At 42.2% G+C, this 25,025-nt stretch overlaps 1 protein-coding gene across 1 annotated transcript in view; it reads right to left on the bottom strand.

Moving 5' to 3' along the window:
* The window catches only part of FMN2 (formin 2), a 316,289-nt gene that overhangs the window by 167,143 nt on the left and 124,121 nt on the right, over window positions 1–25,025 (bottom strand). The window contains exons 5-7 of the mRNA XM_073793699.1: window positions 21,999–23,319; window positions 21,467–21,734; window positions 19,792–19,936 (exon numbers count right to left, since the gene is read on the bottom strand). Coding sequence (XP_073649800.1) covers window positions 19,792–19,936; window positions 21,467–21,734; window positions 21,999–23,319 — 1,734 coding nt within the window. The remainder of the gene's footprint in view (window positions 1–19,791; window positions 19,937–21,466; window positions 21,735–21,998; window positions 23,320–25,025) is intronic.

The raw sequence follows: 25,025 nt of genomic DNA, 5'->3' as shown, positions 1-25,025 counted from the left end.
TCTACCCCTTCCTTCTCGTTCTTTGTATGAAAATACAGAAAGAGGGGTATGTAAAAGTCTGTTTTTACCCCTAATAGTAAGGGAGTCTGGGTCTTACTCCCTCTAAGATTACTTTATTGAATTTTCAGAATAAGTAATATCTTTTCAAATGTAAACTTTTCTGCGAAACTTGGGGTGAGTCTTCATAAAGATATGTTATTCCTTTCAAATGACTTCTGTGTAGTTAAAAAAAACAATAATCTTAGCAAGAGAGATGGTTTCACATGCTTTGAGAAGAAAATTTTAAAAGAAGATAGACCCATACTCAGTAGTTTTCTAATAACTTCAGTTTATTAAGTGCCTGTAAAAGCTGAATGAATGAAAAAAGTGTGGGCAATACATAAGCCTCTGAAAATTTACGACAGGTTACATTTTTTTTTTCACGGTACGTGGACCTCTCACTGTTGTGGCCTCTCCTGTTACGGAGCACAGGCTCCGGACGCGCTGGCTCAGCGGCCATGGCTCACGGGCCTAGCCACTCCGCGGCATGTGGGATCTTCCCGGACCGGGGCACGAACCCACGTCCCCTGCATCAGCAGGCGGACTCTCAACCACCGCGCCACCAGGGAAGCCCCAGGTTACATTTTTTAAAATGCAATTTCAGTGTAAGTAAACATACAGAAAAGATAAAATTAATATATGGGCAAAACAGCAAGACTGCAGTAAGTTAAGCAAGAAAGATGGTGATAACAATGACAGATTCCATATACATAGTCCTGGGTGGCCCGGTGTAGCTGTGCAACAAGGGGAAATGGGATGGTTCTCAAAACAGGGAGGTGAGATCTGTAACCTCAACAATGGCAAACGTGATTCATGAAGCTGAATCAAGATAAACAGAGAGAAAACTGGAAGCAAACAACAAATCATTGTTTGGTATGAGTTGTGTGTTAAATACATTTTCTATAATTTTGTATTTTGGCTGCAATACATGAAATGCTAATTTCACCTCAACATGGAATAGAGGAAAGAGTGCAGATTCTTCAACAACATGAAATTGTAAATACACTTAAGGTAGCCATGCTCATGCCTTAGACACATCAGCAGCTCACATGGCCCTGCTAAAAAGAGGTTTATAAATACATGAAAAAGATTTTGCAAGTAGGCTTCTAATTCCATAGTGTTTTATGATTTCAAACGAGGTAAAAGAATAAGCGAATGGAAGAGACCCAGGAACACAGATGTTCAGATACTCGTGGTAAACACAGGACACGGGTAACAACGTTTCCTGAGAATGTGGGGGAAATGTATGGAATGTGTTACCAGGAAGAAAACACGCAGTGAGCATAAGTGAGATCAGCAGTGCCCGGGGCTGCTCCGGAGAACAGGGGCCTTGCCTACAAGGAGAAACTCAGAAGGATGATAAAGGCCTGACGCAGATTTGACAAGAGGACTTACTCCAAACCACTGTTTCTGGCCCTTGAAGACGTCTGCTGGATAAATAACACCAAAGGGGATCACCTCACACAGGGCTTTACTCTGTTTAGGTGGAAAATCTCTCAATGAACCAGGTCTTAAATTTGAAAATACAAACCATCAAATTAGTTGAAAACCTACTTATTATTTCAAGTCATCCCTGGAACCACTCCAAGCCCCTCAGCCATTTCTCCAGGTTAAACAGCACAGGGTCTCAAGTCTCCAGGCCTTCAAATCTCTATTCAGAAGCTATGTTTTTTCCTCCAAGTTATATACACTACTCTAATTTCGCCAATAGTATAATTTGCTTTTAAACTGTACATTATACACTAACACCTCCCTTCCTGTTTCATTTTTCGCATCACCAAAACACTGAGAATAAACTAAAACCATGTTGCCATTTGATTATTTTCTTCATGTGCATTTTATAATGATCAGACTTTGAAATTAAAACAAGCTTTAGCCATACTCGGTAGAAAAAAGGGGAAATATTTCTTGTCTTTTTAAAAGGGGAAATTTGGTTTGGTCTTATATTTGGCTGCTTTGTATTTTGGGGAAGACATAATCTGGAATCCAAAAAGCCAGTCTAATGAGTTTCTGTTTTGTTTCTGGAACGTGAGTCCTCTCCATCTACCTGCTTCCTATGCGGCAGTATTCAAAAGCAAGCTGGTATTACTGTAATACGAAAGTTTATACTTAACAGAAGAAGCCAAGTGTGTCTGGGGTTGCCAGGGTAACACTGAAACCTAACTTTCAAAACAGCAACAAAATGTTACTTTTTCTTCTCTCGCCACTTAGAGGCTGGAGACTTGCTCAGTTTCTATCAAGCCCTGTGCCCATCTGGGCTTCAACAAGTGTCTCACCTCAAACTCCAGCTTCTAGTTCTGCTTCAAGAACATGCTCATTTCTAGAACAAAGCAGGAGACATTCCATCCTAATATGAAAAACTTTAGTTATAACACTAATTGATTAAAGTACAGAAAACCTTAGTAAAAGGGGCCGCAAGTAAAGCCACCAACATTAGGTAGAAAAGTACTAAAAAGAGATACTTTGTACTATACTTAGAGCTAAGAAGTTATAAAGAATCACCTGCTTATGTTCTATGGAAAGTTTTAATGACATTAGAATGAATTCATGTGGAGAAGTACACAAAACACAAAACTATCCATAAAGACAGCCATGCAGATCAACTAAAGAAAAACTTTGCCTACATTCCTCAAAACACAATGATTGTTATGATTATACAGGAAAAAGCGATAAGAAAATGTGCCTGACCTCTGCAAGGCCATGGCTGACTGCGGCCCAAGCTCAGTCTTCCTTTTGCCCTCCTTCAAGTTCACTGACATCACTCTCAGTATGTTTCCCCATAACTTCTGGGTGGTAAGGTTTATATTAGTTTCCCAAAATATTTTGTAAAACTTGCTATTTTGAAGTCACTTTTCCTACCTTAGTTAAAATTTGTTAATTACGAAAGGATAGGCATTTCATTCACTTCTAATCCTGATACAACCTCATAGAAAACAATTGAATACAACCACCAAACTTAAGTCACTTTTTTGGTTTTGAGGCTAAACATATGTAAACAATGGTTTACTATGGTACCATAATTGGCAGCAAATTAAGTCCTGCTTATTCTACGGAGGCATCATTAACTAACAGTTTTTGGTCTGAATTCACTCTCTTCATGTGTGTAAAGGGTAAGAGATTACAGGGGCAAGAGCACATGGGACCTCACGCATCACATTCCTGCACATGGCGGGGGCGGGGGGCGAAGGGGGTTAGAGCTGAAGGTGCCAGGATGGGCAATTTTAGTTTATGAACCGAGGTTTAGGCTTAATAACGCAAATCTCCTCTGCTTCACGTGTCTGTTCAGCACACAAGTTAAAAACACAGAGGGCCTTAGATTTTGCTTTCAATCCTCTTTCATACATAAGGACTTGAGGGAAGAAAAATCCTCTGACGCTTCCACTGGTACAGGTGGTAAACCAGTTTATAATCAAAGTTAAACCAATAGCGGACGTAACCCTCACAAACACTGTCCCGGAATGTCCGTGGAAAAGCCAGTGGGTCTCCTAAAGGGGTTTTCATTATGTTCCCAGGGACCATGTTCCTAAAGAGAAAAATCAGTCCATAGCTTTAGCATTTTCATCAAAAGAAAAAAGACATCAATTTCTCCTTCAGAGGTGAATGGACTCTTGCCTATAAAACCGTTTTGTTCTGTAAGTCAAAAACAAGCTTATACTTTTGACGATACACTTTTGGGGAGGTTACCTTTAAAGATTTTTAAGCTTGAAAAAATTATTTACACCGAAAATTATAGTCTGGCATGATTATTCTATGGGTAACTGGAGCTACCTGAAAAATATTTACTTTCTCATAAAATAAGATTTTTACTAGTAATTACATGAATAGGAAATTAAGACTCAGAATTCGCACTGAAATCCTGAGCTGCAGCTTCCCCACACCCTCTGCACACTGGTTACTGTCTTTCCTTTGAATTCCAGCCGTCCTAGTACATGTGAAGTGTGTCACATGGTGGTTTTGAGTTTCATTTCTAGTCACATCTTTGCCCATCTTTCAGTCAGGCTGTGTTGTCGTCATTTCATTGAGCTGTAAGAGTTCAACACATATTCAGCATATTAACCCCTGATCAGATACGATTTGCAAATACTTTCTCCTATTTTGGGGGTCATCTTTTTTATTTTCTTGATAGTATTGTTTGCAGCACAGATATTGTTCATCTTGATGTTGTCCAACTGGTCTATTTTTTTCTCTTGCCATATGTACTTTTGGAGTCTATCCAAGAAACCACTGCCCAACCCATGGTCATGAAGATTTACTCCTATGTTTTCTTCTGAGTTTTATAGTTTTAGCTCTTATGTTTAAGTTTATGATCCATTTTGAGTTAACTTTTGTTCACAGTAGGAGTTAAGAGGTACAAATTCATTTTTTTGCATGTGGATGTCCAGTTGTCTCAGCACCACTTGTTGAAAAGACTTAACCTTTGCCCTTGAAATGCCTTGGTACCATTGTCAAAAATCAATAAACCATAAACAACACTATTTATTTCTGGGCTCTTAATTCTATTCCATTGACCAATACGTCTATCCACACTGTCACACTGTCATAATTACTGTATCTCTGTAATCACTGTGTAATCAGGAAGTATAACTCCTCCAACTTTATTCTTCTATATTGTTTTGAATATTCTGAACCCCTTGCATTTTCATATGAATTTTCAAGATTGGCTTGACAATTCCTGAGGGGGAAAGGCAGTTGGGATGTTGTCTAGACACCGTGTTGAATCTGTGGAACAATTTGGTGGTGTCTTCCATCTATAAATACAGTGTGTCATCCTGTTTATCTGGATACACCTTAACTTTCTTCAGGGTCTTCTAGTTTTCAGTGTATAACTCTTAGACTTCTTTTGTTAAATTTATACCCAAGTATTTTATTTTTTTGATGCTATTATAAAGGAAATTGTCTTCCTAATTACATTTTTCACAGTGTTAATTGCTAGTCTCTAGAAATAGAATTGATTTTTGTACACTGACTCTATATCTTGTTCAACCTCATTGAATTCTTTTATTATTTCTAATAGTTTTTTAGTGGATTCCTTAGGTTTTTTATATACAAGATCATGTCACCTACAAAGAGAGACATCCCAATCTAGATGCCATTTACAGATTTCCTTTTCTTGCCCAACTGCCCTGATGAGAACTTCTAGCACATTGTTAAACAGAATTGGTGAGAATGTATATCCTTGTCCCCTTCCAGATCTCAGGGAAAACATTCAGTCTTCCATGTGAGCTGTGGGTTTTTCACAGACGCTCTCTATCAGGTTGAGGAAGTTCCCTTCTATGCCCAGCTTCCTTCATGTTTCGATGATGAAAGGCTGTAGGATTTTGTCAAATGCTCTTTCTGCATCTATTGAGATGTTCACAGGGCTTTGATCCTTTGTTTTGTGTATTACAGTAATTGATTTTCATAGATGAAACCTTGCATTCCTAGCATAAATCCCATTGGCCATGGTGTATAATCCTTTATACGTTTTGCTGGATTCAGTTTGGTAGCATTTGGCAAGAATTTCTGTCTATATTTGTATAGGATATTGGCCTATACCCTTTTTTTTCTTATGATGAGTTTGCCTGGTTTTGATAGCAAAGTGGTCTCACAGAATGAGATGGGATGTGTTCCCTCCTATTTCAGTTTTTGAGATTGTGAATGACCAGTGGTAATTCCTCTTTGAATGTCTGATATAATTCACCAGTGAAGACATATGGGACTGGGTTTTTCTTTGTGGGTAGTTTTCTCTTACTGATTAAGTCTCTACTTTCTATTCAGATTTTCTATTTCTTCCTGAGTCAGTTTTTCTAAGAATTTGTCCATTTCATCTAAGTTAACTAATGTGTTGTCATATGATTGTTCATAGTACACCATTATCCTTTTTTATTTGTATAAGGTCAGTAGTGGTGTCTTTTCTTTTATTCCTGATTTTAGTAATTTGAATCTTCCTATTTTTCATGGTCTAGCTAAAGGTTTGTCAATTTTGTTATCTTCTCAGAGATTCAACTTTCAGTTACATTTACTTTCTCTATTATTTTTCTATTATTTATTTCATTTATTTCCACTCTAGTGTTTATTCTTTCCTTCTTTCTGCTTGCTTAGGGCTTACTTTGCTCTTCTTTTTTAGTTTTTTAAGGTGGAAGGTAAGATTGATTTCAGATATTTTTTTCTTTTTTAATAAGATATTTACCACTATAAATTTCTCTGAGCACTGATCTACTTGCATAGTACTAAATATATTTAATATATTGTTATATATAAAATATGTATATATTTATATACAATATAAAATTTAATTTATTGTGATTTCACCTATATTCATTTCAAAGTATTTTCTAATTTTTCTTGTGATTTCTTTTTTGAATCATTTGTTATTCAAGGGTTTAATATTTACAGATCTGAAAATTCCCCAAATTTTTTACTGATTTCTAATTTAATTCCCTTGTGATCAGAAACCACACTTTGTTTTTCAATAGTTTTATATTTATTAAGGCTTTGATCTCCTCAAATTTATTCAGGCTTGTTTTTTTGTGTGTCCTAACATATGGTCCATCCTGGAGAACGTTCTACAAATGCTTGAGCAGTATGTGTGTTCTGCTGATTCTGCAGATGCTGAGTGGAATGTTCTATGTCTCTTAGATCTAGTTTGTTTATACTGTTGTCCAAGTCTTCTATTTCCTTGTTTATCTTCTGCTTAACTTTCTATCCATTATTGAAAGTGGCCTATTGTACATAGCCCACTTACATACATACATAGTATTAATTTCTCCCTTAAATTCTGTCAGTTTTTACTTCATGTATTTTGGGGCACTGTTGTTAGATGCCTACATGTTTAGAAATCTTCCTGGTAGATTGACACTTTCATTATTATGGAATGTCCCACTTTACCTCTGCTAACATTTCTTTTAAGTCTATGTTGTGTGATATCAGTATAGCAACTCCAGCTCTATGGTTGTTTAAAGTTGTTCTTTTTACTTCCAACCTATTTGTATCTTTGAATCTGAAGTATGTCTCTTATAATACAATATATGCTTAGATTTCTTTTTATCCAATCTGATAATGTCTGCCTTTTGAGTGGATTATTTAATACATTCACAGTTAAAGTTATTATCCATATGGTTGAATTTATATCCACTATTTTTCATTTTGTTTTCTGTATATCTCATGTCTTTTTTGTTCCTCTGTTCTTCCTTTATTGCCTTCTTTTGTAATGGATGGATACATGGATTAAGTGGATATTTAATTCCTTTAGTGATTTCATTTTATACAGTATTTGAGTCTTCTTAGTGGTTGCTCTAAGTCTTACAATATTTATCTTAATTTACCAGAATCTACTTCATATTTATACTGACTTGATTCCAGAAACATAGAAACTTCACTCCTCCATACATCCATTCACTCACCACCTGTTTATGTTATTACTGTTACACATACTGTCTGTGATTTTTATATGGTACAAACTGTTATCAATTTATGTAAGTATATGTCTTTCAAAGAAGTTGAGAGAGGGAAGGAGAGAGATATATTCATACAGCTTGTTATATTCACCTTCTTATTTACCCTTTATTGTTCTTTTCACTGTTTTCTGTAGATTCGCACGCCACATGGTGTCACTTCCTGACTGTAACACAACTTTTGTTTCTACTAGTTTCCTTTGTTCTCAAATATATTTCATTTCTGGGTGTCACGGGCTCAACAACATACAAACTGTTTTATGCAGTTATTTTTAAGTCAGTCAGAAGAATCAAGGAGAAGAAATACACAAAATACACAGTATTTTGTGTAGATGAAAATTATGTTTACCAGCAGTGGGGTGTGTGTGTGTGCGCGTGCACACATGTCTGATGTAATTTACCTTCAGACTGAAGAAAACCCTTTTAGTATTAGAAGGCAGGTCTGGTAGCAAGAAATTCTCGCAGTTTTTGAGAATGGCTTTATTTCACCTTCATTTATAAACCTTGTTTTGCTAGATGTAAGATCTTGGTTGGTCGCTTTCATTTCAGCATTTGAATATGTCATCCCACTGCCTTCTGGTCTCCGCTAGTTCTGGTAAGTCTGCTGCTAACATTGCTGCAGTTTCCTTGTATGTGATGAGTTGTTTCTCTCTCACTGCTTTCAAGACTTTTTCCTTTACCTTTGGCCTTCCACATTTTGACTAAGATATAACTAAGATCTCTTTGTATTTGTCTACTTGAAGTTCACGAAACTTAGATGTGTATATTAGTGTTTTCATCAAATTTGGGAACTTTTCACCCATTACAACTTCTAATAATTTTCTGCACCTTTTTCTCTCTCCTCTCCTTCTGATACTCACATTTCATGTACTTGGTCACTTAATGGTATCCCACATTTTTCTGAGGTTTCAACTTCCTTTTTTTCTGTTTTTCAGACTACATAGTCTCTATTGATTTATCTTCAAGTTTGCTGATAGTTTTTTTCCGCCACCCGTCACAAACCAATTGTTCAACCACTTAGTGCTTTTCTTGTTTCATTTTGGTTATTGTACTTTTCAGCTCTAGATTTTTTAAATAATTTATTTTTACTGATATTCTCAATTTGATGAGACATTATCATCATACCTTCCTTTATTTCTTAGAAACTGTTTTCTTCAGTTCTTTGGAGACATTTAGAATGGTGCTTTGAAGTCTATTTCTGTTAAGTACAACACATGGGCCCTTTTGAACAAAGTTTTTGTTGCCTGTTCATTTGCTTCCCTGTATATGGGTCACGTTTTTTTGCTTCCTTGTATGTCTCATCTATTGTTGTTGAAAACTGGACATTTCAGATAACATAACAGCAGCTCTGGGTACGGACTTTCCCTTCTAGGCCCCAGAGCTTATTGTGTTTGTGTTTGCTTGTTCATTTGCTCAGTGACATGGTCAAACCCGCTCAGGGAAGTCTGTTCCTGCTGCAGTGTGCTACCTGACCTTCCTGCACACACGTTTCCCCACGTTTTTATCTAAAGTGAAAGCTAAAGAGTGTGCTTCTGCTCCTTTAACCACTTAAAGCTTTACCCTTAACCACTCTGTGGGTGAGATAACAGGGCACGCCTTAGAGCAGGGATCCCTAAACCCCCTTACCGGTCTGTGGCCCACCAGGAAATGGGCCACACAGCAGGAGGTGAGCGGCGGGAGAGCAAGCGAGGCTTCATCTGTATTCACAGCCACTCCCCATCGCTTGCATTACCACCTGAGCTCTGCCTCCTGTCAGATCAGCGGTGGCATTAGATTTTCACAGGAGTGCGAACCCTACTGTGAACTGTGCATGCGAGGCATCTAGGTTGTGTGCTCCTTATGAGAATCTAATGCCTGATGGATGATCTGAGGTGGAGCTGAGGCGGTGATGCTAGCACTGGGGAGCGGCTGCAAATACAGATTATCATTAGCAGAGAGGTTTGACGGCACAGAGACCATAATAAATCAATTGCTTGCAGATTCATATCAAAACCCTATCAGTGAGTAGCAAGTAACAATTAAGCTGCATCTGGTGGCAGGCTTCATAGTGGCAAGTGAGTTGATGTACTTCAATTGTACAGCTGCATCTGGTGGAAGGCGTGAAGTCAGAATCCGACACTTATTTTAGTCCGCGTGTGTCCCGCCCATTATTTTATTTACCACTTCCGGCCGTGCCTCTTTCCTGCACTGCGCACTTGCTCAGTCATAGTTTTCGTAAGCCCACAAGCTAACTCTAGCCGAAATGAGTAAAAAATAAACATCACTGGAGAGCTTCTTTGAAAAGGGGGAAAGACCCAATGATGAGACAACAGAAGACTCTAAGACTGCCAATGAAAAGAAAGTTGCATTTAAAAGAAAATATCAAGAGTCATACTTAAATTATGGGTTCATTGCAACAGGTGATTCACATTCTCCAAGCCCGCTTTGTATAATATGTGGTGACTGGCTATCCAACGAAGCCATGAAACCTTCAAAATGGCTTCGCCACATGGAGACCAAGCACACTGCATTAAAAGACAAGGCTTCGGATTTTTTCAAAAGAAAAAAAAAACGTGAACACAAAGAACAGAAGCGATTATTGAAGGCCAGCACTTCATCAAATGTATCTGCGCTGACAGCATCATTCTTAGTGGCTAACCGCATTGCTAAAGCTAAGAAGCCCTTTACTACTGGAGAAGAGTTGATCCTGCCTGCTGCTAAGGACATTTGCATGAACTTTTAGGAGAGGCTTCAGCTCAAATTGTGGCACATGTTCCTCTTTCGGCTAGCACCATAAGTAGATGAATTGATGAATCAGCAGAGGATATTAAGGCACAATTGTTAGAGAGGATTAGTGAGTCTCCATGGTACGCCATCCAGGTTGAAGAGTCTACAGATGTTGACAACAAGGCAACAACGTTTGTTTTTGTGCAACATGCTTTTCAGGTGGATGGGCCTGAGGATATATTATATGTGCACTTTTGTTGCCAACCAACACCAGAGCTGCAGAACTATTCCCAGTCTTTGAATGATTACATATCAGGGAAACTGAATTGGTCATTTTGTGTCGGTATATGCATGGATGGAGCAGCTGCCATGACTGGACGGCTTTCTGGTTTCACTACTCTGGTCAAAGAGGTTGCTTCTGAATGTGAGTCTATGCACTGTCTCATCCATAGAGAAATGCTGGTTAGCTGAAAAATGTCACCTGTTAACAACGTTTTGCAGGATGTGATTAAAATTATCAACCACGTTAAAGTACATGCCCTTAACTCACGTCTGTTCATGCAGCTTTGTGAGGAGATGGACGCAGAGCACACACGTCTTCTCTTATACACAGAAGTGAGATGGCTTTCCAAAGGTAGATCACTGAACAGAATTTTTGAGTTACGAGAGCTGCTCCAGAGATTTCTTACAGAAAAACAGTCACCACTGGCAGCACAGTTCAGTGACACAGAATGGGTGGCAAAACTTGCTTACTTGTGTGACATATTCAACCTGCTCAACGAACCCAATCTGTCACTTCAGGGGAGAAAGACAACTGTATTCAAGTCGGCAGATAAGGTGGCTGCATTCAAAGCCAAACTGGAATTATGGGGGTGACGAGTGAACACTGGGATTTTTGACATGTTTCAAACATTAGCAGAGATTTTGAAAGAGACTGAGCCAGGGCCTTCTTTCTCCCGGCTGGTGCATGATCACCTATCTCAGCTTTCAAAAGAGTTTGAGCATCACTTCCCAACCACAAAGACACCCGAACTGGGAAGGAATGGATCCATGACCCATTTGTGAATAAGCCAGGTGAAATCGACTTTGTCTGTGCTAGAAGAGGATCAACTGCTCGAGATCGCAAATGACGGTGCCCTCAAAAGTATGTTTGAGTCAACTTCAAATCTCCATACGTTCCGGATTAAAGTCAAGGTGGAATACCCTGAGATTGCCACAAAAGCACTGAAAAGCCTGCTTCCGTTTCCAACATTCTATCTTTGTGAAGCATGGTTTTCTGCAGTGACAGCAACCAAAACGAGTTTATGAAGTACAGTGGACATAAGGAACACACCTTGGGTATCACTGTCTCCCATCCCTCTCAGATGGGACCATCTAGTTGCAGGAGAACAAGCTCAGGGCTCCCACTGATTCTGCACGATGGTGAGTTGTATAATTATTCTATTATATATTACAATGTAATAATAATAGAAATAAAGTGCACAATAAATGTAATGTTCTTGAGTCATCCCCAAACCATACCCCCACCCCGGTTCGTGGAAAAACTGTCTTCCACGAAACTGGTCCATGGTGCCAAAAAGGTTGGGGCCTGCTGCCTTAGAGGGTATTTACAGAATTTTTTCCCCACATTGAGCCAGGAACTAATAACTTGGGTCTTTTCTAATTGCTCCTGAAAAGTTGCAGTCTTGGGCATGCACACAGCCTTCAGGTTGCCAGACATGACGGACTTTATTTTTAAGCCTGGATTAGGAGTTGTCCCCAGGTCAATATTTGCACAAAGGTGTGTTTAAGACACTTGTGCAATGAAGATTCCACTCAGTTCTGATGAGTCTGATGAGGTTTAGGGACACTGTCCCGGTGCCCGTGCCCTGTCCTGATGGCTCCTGAGTGGGGGCAACGTGCACGGCCTTCCTGACATCCAGGGCTGACTGTGATCCATGGACGGCCCTTCTCGGCTATTTCCCTAGTTCTCCGTGGTTGCCTGGAACAGAGCTTCTGGAACAGGGGACTGAGGAGAGTAGAGATGCCAGTTTCCTACCCTCCCAAGGAAGGGCCACAGCCACAGACAGAGCCTGTCCAGGCTGCACACACCAGACGCTAGAATGGAGCATCTCAGGGCTCAGACACTGTGGGTCTCGCTGTCCTAACCGAGTTTCAGGAGGTCTTCTTGAGTGGGTGTTTCTCCATTTCCTCTGTGCCCTGAGGACAATTTCCAGAGACTTTAAATGAGTATTTTTGTTATAATTCTCACCAGTTAAATTGTTGTTTTGCTGGGAAGAGGACCTGTCAAGCTGCTCATCTGTCAGTCTAGAAGGCCCATCTCCAAAGAAATTTTTAACGTGATATTTCAGATGGAGTTTCAAGTTTAGTAATTTTAAAAATTCACTTATTAACAAAACCAAAAAATAAGCAGAAATGTTAGAATTCTATCTTCCATTATGAACATCGTTTTGAAAAAGAAACATACATTTACTTGTATTTTGGTTTAAATAAAAAAGGTTTGGGACTTCCCTGGTGGCTCAGTGGTTAAGAATCTGCCTGCCAATGCAGGGAACAGGGTTCGAGCCCTGGTCTGGGAAGATCCCACATGCCGTAGAACAACTAAGCCCGTGCGCCACAACTACTGAGCCTGCGCGCAGCAACTACTGACCCCACGTGCCACGACTACTGAAGCCCATGTGCCTAGAGCCCGTGCTGTGCAACAAGAGAAGCCACCACAGCGAGAAGCCCGCATAACGCAACTAAGAGTAGCCCCCCGCTCACCGCAACTAGAGAAGGCCTGCACGCAGCAATGAAGACCCAACACAGCCATAAATAAATAAATAAAGCGTTTAAATAAAAAAAAAAAAGATATAAATAAGAACATTAATTTTTCTTCTAAGTCTTAAATTTGTGCCCCCAAATAACTGGGAACATTTTTCAGCTTAGGTCACAGGAGGTACAGTGGGAACAACCAGTCTACTGTCAGCAGCATCACCTCCCACGGGCAAAGGCGGGAGCTATCATAATGGTAACTGTGTAAGTCAAACGAGAAATAAAATTCTCCTTTGCTCTCGGATAGTCCAGAATCCTGCCGCTGTCCATGGTATAGAAACGTACATTCCACCATGTAGCACCAAGACATCAAAATTAACTTCAGGTCTAATTTACCTAAATTCAATTCTCACTCTTATGTCTAATGAGAAAAACCTAAAGACTTTTGCTGAAAGATGAGAAGGACACACATTCAGTGAAGGGAAATATCCGTCAACAGCCCATGTCCGCATCCCTGAAACCATCAGACAGGAGCTCCCCGTACACAGAAGCCTGCTGCTCTACCGGCTGATTTTCTAGGGTTTTAAACAAGATGCAGGGAAATCTCTGCTTGCGGTGCTACTTTCAAAATCCATCCCTTATTCCTCTGTACGTGTCTGAATGAAATACATTCTTCAAGGCCCACTTCAACCCTCATCTCCTCCAACAGCCTCACCCTAAGTCCAGCTAACTCGCTCCATTTCAGTCCCGACTATGAGCAGCACCCAATGTGACCGGAGTGGTTAGTGCTGGCTCTCCCTGGCATGGCTGCTGCTTTTCTTTGCTGCACTCCCGGCTGAAATGGAGAAACCCTGTTCCCATCAGATCAAGAAAGGGATGCAACAGTGAACGTAATTTGTGCCCCCCTTCCCTCCAGTTTTCTGGGTTCTCCACACTAGCAATACTGGGAAAACACTCTCCCTTCATCTGACCAAAAATCTTTCCTCACTTTTGCAAGGATGAGTTTTAGTTTCCATAGATAATCATAAAAGGTAATGAATCTCAAGTATATTTTCCAAGCAACCCTTTTTTCAATGTCTATGGATCATAATAAATAAAACACCCCAGCCATTAAAAATTAATACCCTTTTCTAATATATCTAGTCCAACAAAATCTTAATATCATCATAGTATGCAAATATGAAGTCCAAAAGAATTAAACTTCAGCATCATGATTAAATTTTTGCAATTCCAAAGTACAATTAATCAGATATAATTTTCCCAATACATCCAGCAAGGTCGAGGATCATTAGTCTAATTATATTTCCTTTTCATTATGTCATTAGGCTTTTTGATTATTTGTTTTGTAGCCATTTACTTAAAAGTATAAAAATAATATTTTGACCAAAAGAAAATTTTTTAAAAAGAAGTTATTATTGTTACATTCTTTGAATTGACTGGGTATGCTCTACAAATAATTAGAGAAAAAGCATCTCTACAGAAAGTAATGAATCATTCAACATCTAAAACAAACCTAGGATCCACAAAACGTATGTTCTTCTAACTATAGCCTTGTATATTGATGTGGTTTTCTACATAAATACACTTTTAAGGCTTGCAATAGAAATGTATTCTATTATTGATAAAAACAAACATCCTGTTAAAAATTACAAAGTACCAAATATTTATGATGTATTCCCCAAAACAGATCTAAATTGTCTTATTATAAGATATTTGGTATTTCAGACATTATTTTAGGTCTACGAGACAAATAGAACCATCCAATCAAAACACACCCTTGCCAGCTACGACAGGAAAACTTAACACCAGTACAGACAACTAGACTTATACCTCTCAGATGATCATTCAGGCCATCAGCCTGTAAACACTGAAATATCAACTGATTATGATAAAACATATTTTTTAATCTAAAGATAAATATTTGCACTTAGTACAAGTCAAGCAGAGATTCACAGGTAAAATACATACCCTTGTTTTATTTTCTGACCAACCAATCTTACGATAGTACTTAAGGTACAGCTCACACGTTTTCCCAGCGCCCCAACATAGTAGGAAAAATCATTTTAATGGCAATTACTATTTCGCGTAAGAATACTTGGAGGCGTTACATTACACACTCCCACACAGGAACATTTAAGTAATGAATGCTTCTTTTCCCATTGTTATTATGAAGTTTTACAAAATACAAAAAAGGCTTTTTAGAAGTTAGGTCAGAAAGCACAGTGGCAAGATCGAACAAAATGCCAAATGTCTTTTATTAACTCCCCTAATAATAAGTAGCAGATTTAACTATCTATTTTTCTAATCATATTTCCAGAAGCTGAAGCCAAACAAATATTTAACTATCATGAATTCTTTTTCTCCCCCATTCTTTGGGCAGAGCATTTTAATCTGATAAATAGAACAGAAGAAACCCAGGAAGAAATTCATTTGTTGCATTAAATGGTTATATAAACGGCAATTATGTATTTAAAAAGCAAAACAGATTCTTTGCGGCTTCCCTGGTGGCACAGTGGTTGAGAGTCCGCCTGCCGATGCAGGGGATACGGGTTCGTGCCCCGGTCCGGGAGGATCCCACGTGCCGCGGAGCGGCTGGGCCCGTGAGCCATGGCCGCTGAGCCTGCGCGTCCGGAGCCTGTGCTCCGCAACGGGAGAAGCCACAGCGGTGAGAGGCCCGCGTACCAGAAAACAAACAAAAAAAAAAACAGATTCTTTTCATTCACTCTTGTTAAGTTCTGTGTGCAAATTTATATTGTGGGAAGCATGTTCCTTTACACACCTTTTAAGGATTATTAGACATTTTTGACTTAAGGCATATTTTACAGAGACGTCCCTTTTGGTGGAATCAAAACTATCTCCACTCAACATTTGGTGGGTTTAACCACAGTGGCTGTACCTCCACCTACTATTTATTTGCCACACAAGCAAAAGGCCCTCATGTTTACTGCTTACAAAAGCTTATGTGTCTAAGGCTCACATCACTCTGATAAATTTTATTTAATTGGGCAAATGTCATATTTGGTGGTATCATAGTTTATGTACTTATCAAAGTCTGTTAGAATACAGAAAAGGCTTTAAAAGTATCTCCACACACAATTTTATAAACGTAACTAGTCATTTAAATATGGAACACATATGAAAATCAGTACAAATTCAGATTCTTTTCAAAAAGGATCTATTCTAGTCTTCTTATAAATCCCATCCCACACTTGCCCTCATCTATAATATTTCACATCCACACCTATGGCTAATGATGAGGAACACAGGCTCTGCAGCCGGACGGCTGGGTCTGCACCCGAGCTCTGCCCCTCACTGCGCTGGGAGCGTGAGATCGTGCCTGCATCTCAGCTTTGTGTGCTGTGCACCAGGGGTACGGGGTCTCCCTCACAGGATTAGGGGGTGGGATGAGCCAGCCTGGGGCTGCGCAGACAAGGACCACGCACCTGCAGGCTCCGCGGCGGCCGGGGCTGCTGCCATGATCCCCGCTGGTACTAGTACTACTGCTGAAGCTGCTGCTGCTACTGCTGTTTCCCAAAGTATCTCTGCTCGGACCTCATCTGACACTGGATTAACTAGAAACCTCTTTGTCAGGGAATTCCTACTGTCAAGATCACTCCAGTGTAAATTCTCCCACTTCCCTGCTCATAAGCTTGGGTTAATTTAATCTTTCCTTGGACATGAAGATCCTGAGGTGACTTAGGGTCACTCTCAACATTAACAGGCACTGAACTCGCCTGTGAGACGCAGGACATGGGTCACCATGCACTTGCTCTGGGACGTTCCTTAAAAATTGGCAAGTGCATGTGTGTGTGTCATGTTTCAAACAGGGACCTCATCTTCCTCTTGATTCCGTGGGTGACAGGGTTGTTGTTTCACCAAGTGAGCAGCTCGATATTTAATTCTGACCTATAAGCATCACGCTCATTTGCTAAAGGAGAAGTACATGAAATCATAGTCTGATAAAACTATACCTTCTCAGCGAATCTCCTTATGCTTTCATAACCTCACAATGAAGACCGGTGTGCTAAGATGTAGGCACACAACTTAAATACAGGTTCCGTGAAAAAATAAGGAAAGCTCTGTGTTGGGTTCCCTGGAGGACAAAGGGCTGAGAGACACCAGACATGCCTCCCTGCAGCCACTCCAGAGTCCAGAGAGCAGCCCCTTCTCTTTATGCCACAGAGCAAGCTGTCCAGGTGTGGGACCTCTGTGGTCACACAGAAGACATATCTCCCGAGAGAGCTACTAAAGGCCAGTGCATCCAGCCACAGACTTACTTTCAAGAAGAGGACAGATCACAGAAATACTATCTAGCTCTTTTAAAGTATTTGGAGAAACCAGAGCTCTTGGCTTCCACCGTGTGTGAGAAGAGTGGCTAGAAAAACCTCCATAAACACAGGTTATAGCATCAATGGCAACCAGTCTCACTCGAAATCAGGGTCCACCTATACAAGGGCAACCACAGGTCAGTGGTTTGGACTGTGCAGGTCCGCTGACACACAGAGTCTTTTCAGTAGTAAATATTGCAGCACTACATGAGCTGAGGGTGGTTTTGTCCATGGATGTGGAACCTTGGATATGGTGGGACCCCGAATACGAAAGGCTGATTATAATTTGTAGAGATCTTGGATTGCACAAAAGTTGGTGCCCCAAGTCCGTGTTGCTCAGGGCTCAGTGTGCTTGCAGGCATATGGAAAATACGTTTTCCTTAAACGAAATTTTACATGTCTCAAGTAGTTGGAATGGGTAAGTTTTTCTTCCAAATACAACAGAGTTAAATAAAACTGGCTTTCTTCAGCCATCTAACACTTTGTAGCAGATTTTTCTCTTACCAACATACTGGAAAAGTTACTTTGTCTCTCCCAAAACCAACCTGAATAGCAGAACTGAGTACAAGACCCTGGCCAAGGATATGCTGACAAGCTCATCAGGAGTCAGGATGGAGACTGGTCCACAAACCCTCTTTAAGCTGCAGGTCAATAGCTGTGTCACCACCAACGGGTGCAAATGACAGCACTGGCAAAGGCTCATACCCACAGTTTACTGATGGGCTCACGACAGGGTGAGGCCACTGTGCAGACATGACACTGCACATGATGGTCGTGTGGAAGGGGGCCATCTCATGCCAGCTACCTGAATCTGAAGTCTTCATGATTTGTACAGAAATCTTATTTCAGTAGGCTTAAAAACTGAATACTACGTCAAAAAAATCATGAAATCGTATACTTGCAGGTAACATGCGGCAGCTTCCTCATCTCTGTTCATTTAACAGAAAAAAAGTGGTGACAGGAGATATGGAGGGTGTGCTTGGCATTCTGGAGAATTTCATCCCTAGACTAGTGACGTCCGCATCACCCCTGCCCTTCATCACGTGACAACCCCGCTGCCTAGCTCTACCCGGCCTCTGCGCTCCCTGCCCGTATTCCCCAACCAGACAGCTTTCCCATCTCTGATACGATCCATGGGAAGAGGTGTGATGACTCAGCCTACATGTACTATATGCAAACATGCCATTTAGAACATTTACCAGAAAAACGTGGTTTTTCATTTACCTTTATTCCATTGACAAAGCCACCTTGGCGATATTGCTTATTTTGAGATGAGTTATTTTCTGGCTTTTAATCACTACTGGGTATAGCCACTGATATGTATAAAGCCCTCCTCCTCTAGCCAGCTGCCTTATTTGTTAAACAAATATTTATTCAGTGCCTTTTCTGATCTAAAGTCTCCAGCAACCAGCTGTGTCATCATAAGTGGTTCTGAAAAATGCAACTGCATCACATTTGGGTTTGCATCATCGTCAGATTAATAGAGATGCCTGTGGTGAGGCTGCCCCCATCTCAGCTAGAGGTTCCATTCAAACACACCCCTCCTGGCTGGATTCCGCAGCACCCATCTGGGGGCAGCTGTCTGCTTCGAAATAAATATGGATGGAAATATCTCTGGGTCAGACTTCTAGCTACAACTTCCAGGTCAGTAACAAAAGTTCACAGAATCACATCACCCCTTAGTTGCCACTCGCCTGGGGAAGCTGTGCCAGCTTCAGGCCTCATTTCTCTCTATTTGTTTCACCCAAAAAGACGGAGCTGCCCATCATCCCCCACTTCAGGGTGAAGGATGGGCACCAACAGCATTACCTTCCTTCTGGGTTCATTATTCTAAGACTTTACTACACTTTCCTGAATGGCTGCCTTGAGAAATTTACAAAATCATTTCACAATCAAGGTCACTGGCTGGATCAGTGGAAAAACATTGCATGAAAATGTTTTCCTCCAAATGCACTTTTCCTTATCTTTGGGACTCAGGTGTCACAGGATAGATCAAAAGTGCTGACACAGAATGGAGATGTTGGAACTGGATACAAGAGTCTCTTCCCTGTGTCAAGTGCAAGGTGACTGTTTAGCTGGGTTCTGCAGGGCATCCACTCAGGTATTACAATAGCAACAAAATACCAAACACATGACTGGTTACTAAGGACTGGATTTCTTGCTTGCTTTCATTTGCTCACTCTTACCTTTCTTTCCATCCATACTAGCACTAATATGGATTTCAATCAAGTGACAGTTTGTTTCTAGACAACTAATTCTGGAAACAAACAATTGGTGAAATTTTGGAAATATGTATCATGAAGCTACAAATAAAGTAGTCAGAGCATGATCACTTGGTGGAGATGATTATTTGTTGTTCTATCTGGGAAAGTCTTACTTAACTTCATGTTCTAAAATGCTAACCTCTGCTACCTGCTTACAGACTGTGGAGGGTACACAGCCCAGAAAACAATGTGAATGTTTTTCTCTAATGAAAGTTCACACTTATGCCCAAAACACTGTCCAACTTCAGAAAACACATGAGTACTCACTTGTTTAGCCTTGCTCTTTGTGATGGTGTCAGAAATCGGTTTCTTCCTTTCCTTTACAGTAGTTTTAGAAAATAATTCCTCAAATTCATGACAATCTATGGATGGCTCTTCAATTTTTTCCCAAATAAGTGAAGCACTGGAGTCTCTAAAGTTAAGCAAAAGACCCATGAGAGAGCCATCAAACCAAACTGCAGGACATTACAGTGAGCAGGGACAGATGGGGACAGAGAGGACAGAGGCATCAGAGGAGCAGGGATAGGACGGCAGGCAGCAGAGGACGGAGGGAGATCGGGGGGAAGATGCTCTTTTCTGTACAATCACCATTTGCTTAATCAACGTGATGAGAAACAGCATCAATACAGAATGAGACATTTGCCTGGAAAGAATCATTTCCAGGAATTCTCAGTCATCAAGTCGCCATATAAAAACATAAAAGGAGAGCCCCTCTCTGTACAGCTCTCAAGGCAGGAAATGTCTGATATCTCACAAACCCAACCTGACCCATCAGCTTGGGTTATTTGTGGGTTGAAAATAAATCACTTCAGGCCCACAGAGGCACTTTCGTCTCCCCACCGCTGCCCATCACTGCATGTCACCTGTGACTGTGGAGTCACGTAGTGCCACCTAAAAAGGGGAGATCCATTCAAAAAAAGCAAGACGAAAAGAACTTCATATACTGCATATGGATAAAATGAGTTTGGGGCACATTTGGAAATGATGTCTCGGCACATAGAAGTGACCCAGCAAATTACTCAGAGAATGAGCTGCAAAGTCAGAAGTAGTCAAAATAGATAGGTTCCTCTCCCACTATGATTCAGTGAAGAGAAAATTAATATAAGAAATGAAAATGAACCTGTTAAATACCCTATTCTAAATCTGTGCCACATCACACACACACACACACACACACACACACACACACACACACACACACACAAATTCAAAGAGTCACGAGAACTTGGGACAAGGAAGTCCAGTGAAATTTAAAGGGCATTTTTTTCTCCCACTGGCGCATTCCACAGCCATGTCCCAGTACCGTCCCAGGGGTCGGGGAACCAGGTTATGGACCATCCATGGATAAGTAATACACCAGCAGCGTACCTGCTAGGAGGCATTCTTTTACAAATATCATATATTTTATAAAACTCATATGTTTGTGATTTTATGACCTCACAGTGTTGCACATCATCTACAGAAGTGCCATGAAATGCTCAGAACTAAGTCATTTCACACATGGGGTGTGGATGTGCGTATCTTTGTGTAGCACATTTCTGAATAGTGAAACAAGACCATGCCTTCAAAAGGATGAAGAAAACATCCTCAAGAGTCAGTCTGTCTATGGATTTGATTTACTTTTATGAGCTATTTATCAGAGTGAGGTTCTGCAATGAGGAAAGAGCATGTATGCTAAGAAAAATATATCCCTCTATCTATAAAAGTCAATCAAAAACTATATAGACAGAAATGTGCATATTGATTCATGTCATTTGTTTTATTCCTTTGATACTTCTGGAAAAAAGTCTAAAATTGCTTCACTAAATATTGATGTAATCGTCTACAGACAAGTTTTACTTTTATTTATTTTATTTTTACTCATTTTTCTCCAGAGTTTTAAAGGAAAATACTTCCCTCGTATTGACAATATTATGCAAAGATGAGCCCCTGTTCATGTTACCTTTTACTGTGCAGTTGAATTCTTGTCCAATACAGAGGCTTCATCGGCCGACAAGGTTCTATTGGCTGCTTCCTGCTGCCTTTGTCCTGGTTCAACCCGAACCCAAACAAGCCAGCTGGCAACGGTGGAGGAAGAAATCCACACGCCTGCAGTGTTGGTGAAGTGCTACTCCCAGCTTGTGGTGGGAGAGCAAGGCCGGATCCAGGAAGCAGAGGGGGTGGGGGGGGTGGGGGGACACCTGTTCCAGGAGGGAGAGGAGGGGGTGGGGCTAGAGGAGGTGGAACCCTCACACCTGGCAAAGGAGGAGGGGGGGGCAGGAGGAATTCCTTCACTGGGAAGAGGGGGCACGGGAGGAATTCCCACACTGGGAAGAGGGGGGGCGGGAGGAATTCCTTCACTGAGAAGAGGGGGGGGCGGGAGGAATTCCCACTCTGGGAAGAGGGGGGGCGGGAGGAATTCCCACACCGGGAAGAGGGGGGGCGGGAGGAATTCCCACACCGGGAAGGGGGGGGGGCGGGAGGAATTCCCACACCGGGAAGAGGGGGGGCGGGAGGAATTCCCACACCGGGAAGAGGGGGGGCGGGAGGAATTCCCACACCGGGAAGAGGGGGGGCGGGAGGAATTCCCACACCGGGAAGAGGGGGGGCGGGAGGAATTCCCACACCGGGAAGAGGGGGGGCGGGAGGAATTCCCTCACCGGGAAGAGGGGGGGCGGGAGGAATTCCCTCACCGGGAAGAGGGGGGGCGGGAGGAATTCCCACACCGGGAAGAGGGGGGGCGGGAGGAATTCCCTCACCGGGAAGAGGGGGGGCGGGAGGAATTCCCACACCGGGAAGAGGGGGGGCGGGAGGAATTCCCACACCGGGAAGAGGGGGGGCGGGAGGAATTCCCTCACCGGGAAGAGGGGGGGCGGGAGGAATTCCCACACCGGGAAGAGGGGGGGTGGGAGGAATTCCCACACCGGGAAGAGGGGGGGCGGGAGGAATTCCTTCACCGGGAAGAGGGGGGGCGGGAGGAATTCCCACACTGGGAAGAGGGGGGGCAGGAGGAATTCCCACTGTGGGAAGAGTGGGGGCGGGCGGAATTCCTACTGTGGGAAGAGGGGGGACGGAAGGAATTCCCTCACCAGGCAAAGGTAGGGGAGGGGGTGGCAGCATCTCTGGACCAGGCGGAGGAGGAGGTGAGGGGCACGGTGGGCTGGGAAGTGCAGGCTCAGGCACGACATGGGGTGGGGTCCGTGGAGGAGCCACGGTGCCCAGACCAGGCATCTGGTGGGAGAACGTGGGAGACAGAGGCAGTGCAGTAGGGATGTCATGGCTGTTTTCAGAGGAGGGAAAAGCAGAGTGCTCGTGGCTGGTTTCAAACTCCGTGTGAAAATAAGGATGGGAAGGCTGTGAGCTCGCCTGTCCTTGACTGTCAGACCAGGGCGGTGACGTGGGTGGTGGAGCCTGGAGGGATGGATGTGCATCGAGCTGAACTGATATTCGCCTTGGAGACACAACCAAAGAAATCTCTGCGCAGAACTTGTTCTGAGGTCCGGGAGGTGAGGACAGCCCGGCTGAGTCTCCACTCGTGGCCTCAGGCAGGGCACCCATGAGAGGATGTGTCAGTGTCCCACCCTCCTCTGTCGGGGACGTCTGGATGGACTTTGCCTGTAAAATCCTTTCATGCCCTACTTCCTTTTCTCCCAAACTGAGAGCTCGCAGACACGTGTCTCCAGAGGTGGCCGCCTCCAGGTCTGCAGCCGGGTACTGCTTCTCTAGCTCAGCTATTTTGGTCCTCAGATCCTCAATGGTCTGCTCCAGCTGCTGAATGACAGTGGCCTGACCCTCAGATTTCATGTCACAAACTTCCTGAGGGGCAACAGAGACATCACAGTTAAATATAAAATAAGGAATACTCAAAATACCAAAAACTGGTCTTACAAAATTAAGCAAAATGTATTTGTTTGTTATAATACTTCTAAACGCTCCCTCCATGGAAAGACACTATTACTACTTCCACTGGTCCCTGCTTTTCCATCCTCGGATTTCAAATTAGTTTACACACGTGACCATGAAGTCCGAAGGCCCCTGTCTAATCTTCGAATGAAATCATGGAAGACCGGCAGACCGCTGAGAAGAGGGAAGAAGAGACTGAGTGACAGACCCACATAATGTCACCATAGGCTACTCTCTTCCTGCCCAGTAACATCTGCTACTAGGACGTTCCCTAAAGACATTTTAAATCCTGAGTTTTACAGTTAATCACAACCTTTAAAAGGTAATCTCTAAGAGGTGGAGAAGTGTCCCAGAGAGAGCTACAATATGTGAGCAGGGATTGCGAGCTTGGGAGCCTGAACCAAGATGGCGGAGAAGAAGGACATGCTTTCATTCCCTCTTGTGAGAACACCAGAATCACAACTAGCTGCTGGAAAATCATTGACAGGAAGACACTGGAACTCACCAAAAAAAGATACCCCACATGCAAAGACAAAGGAGAAGCCGCAATGAGATCGTAGGAGGGTTGCAATCACAATAAAATCAAATCCCATAACTACTGGGTGGGTGACTCACAGACTGGAGAACACTTATACCACAGAAGTCCACCCACTGGAATGAAGGTTCTAAGCCCCACGTCAGGCTTCCCAAGCTGGGGGTCCGGCAACGGGAGGAGGAATTCCTAGAGAATCAGACTTTGAAGGCTTGTGGGATTCGATTGCAGGACTTTGACAGGACTGGGGGAAACAGAGACTCCACTCTTGGAGGGCACACACAAAGTATTGTGTGCTTCAGAACCCAGGGGAAGGAGCAGTGACCCCATAGAAGACTGAACCAGACCTACCTGCTGGTGTTGGATGATCTCCTGTGGAGACGGGTGGTGGCTGTGGCTTAACGTGGGGATGGGGACACTGGCAGCAGAAGTTCTGGGAAGTACTCCTTGGCGTGAGCCCTCCCAGAGTCTGCCATTAGCCCCAAGAAAGAGCCCAGGTAGGTTCCAATGTTGGGTTGCCTCAGGCCAAACAACCAACAGGGAGGGAACCCAGACCCACCCATCAGCATACAAGTGGTTTAAAGTTTTACTGAGCTCTGCCCACCACAGCAACACCCATCTCAACCCACCACCAGTCCCTCCCATCAGGAAACCTGCACAAGCCTCTTAGAGAGCCTCATCCACCAGAGGGCAGACAGCAGAAGCAAGAAGAACTACAATCCTGCAGCCTGTGGAACAAAAACTACATTCACAGAAAGGTAGACAAGATGAAAAGGCAGAGGGCTATGTACCAGATGAAGGAACAAGATAAAACCCCAGAAAAACAACTAAATGAAGTGCAGATAGGAAACCTTCCAGAAAAAGAATTCAGAATAATGATAGTGAAGATGCTCCAGGATGTAGGAAAAAGAATGGAGGCAAAGATCGAGAAGATGCAATAAATGTTTAACAAAGACCTAGAAGAATTAAAGAACAAACAAACAGAAGAACAATACATTAACTGAAAGGAAAACTACACTAGAAGGAATCAATAGCAGAATAACTGAGGTAGAAGAACAGATAAGTGACCTGGAAGACAGAATGGTGG

Source organism: Tursiops truncatus, chromosome 16 (assembly GCF_011762595.2).
Source record: "Tursiops truncatus isolate mTurTru1 chromosome 16, mTurTru1.mat.Y, whole genome shotgun sequence".
NCBI lineage: Eukaryota > Metazoa > Chordata > Mammalia > Artiodactyla > Delphinidae > Tursiops > Tursiops truncatus.
Note: the sequence above shows the minus strand (reverse complement) of the source record. Positions and strands in the feature narration are given on the sequence as shown.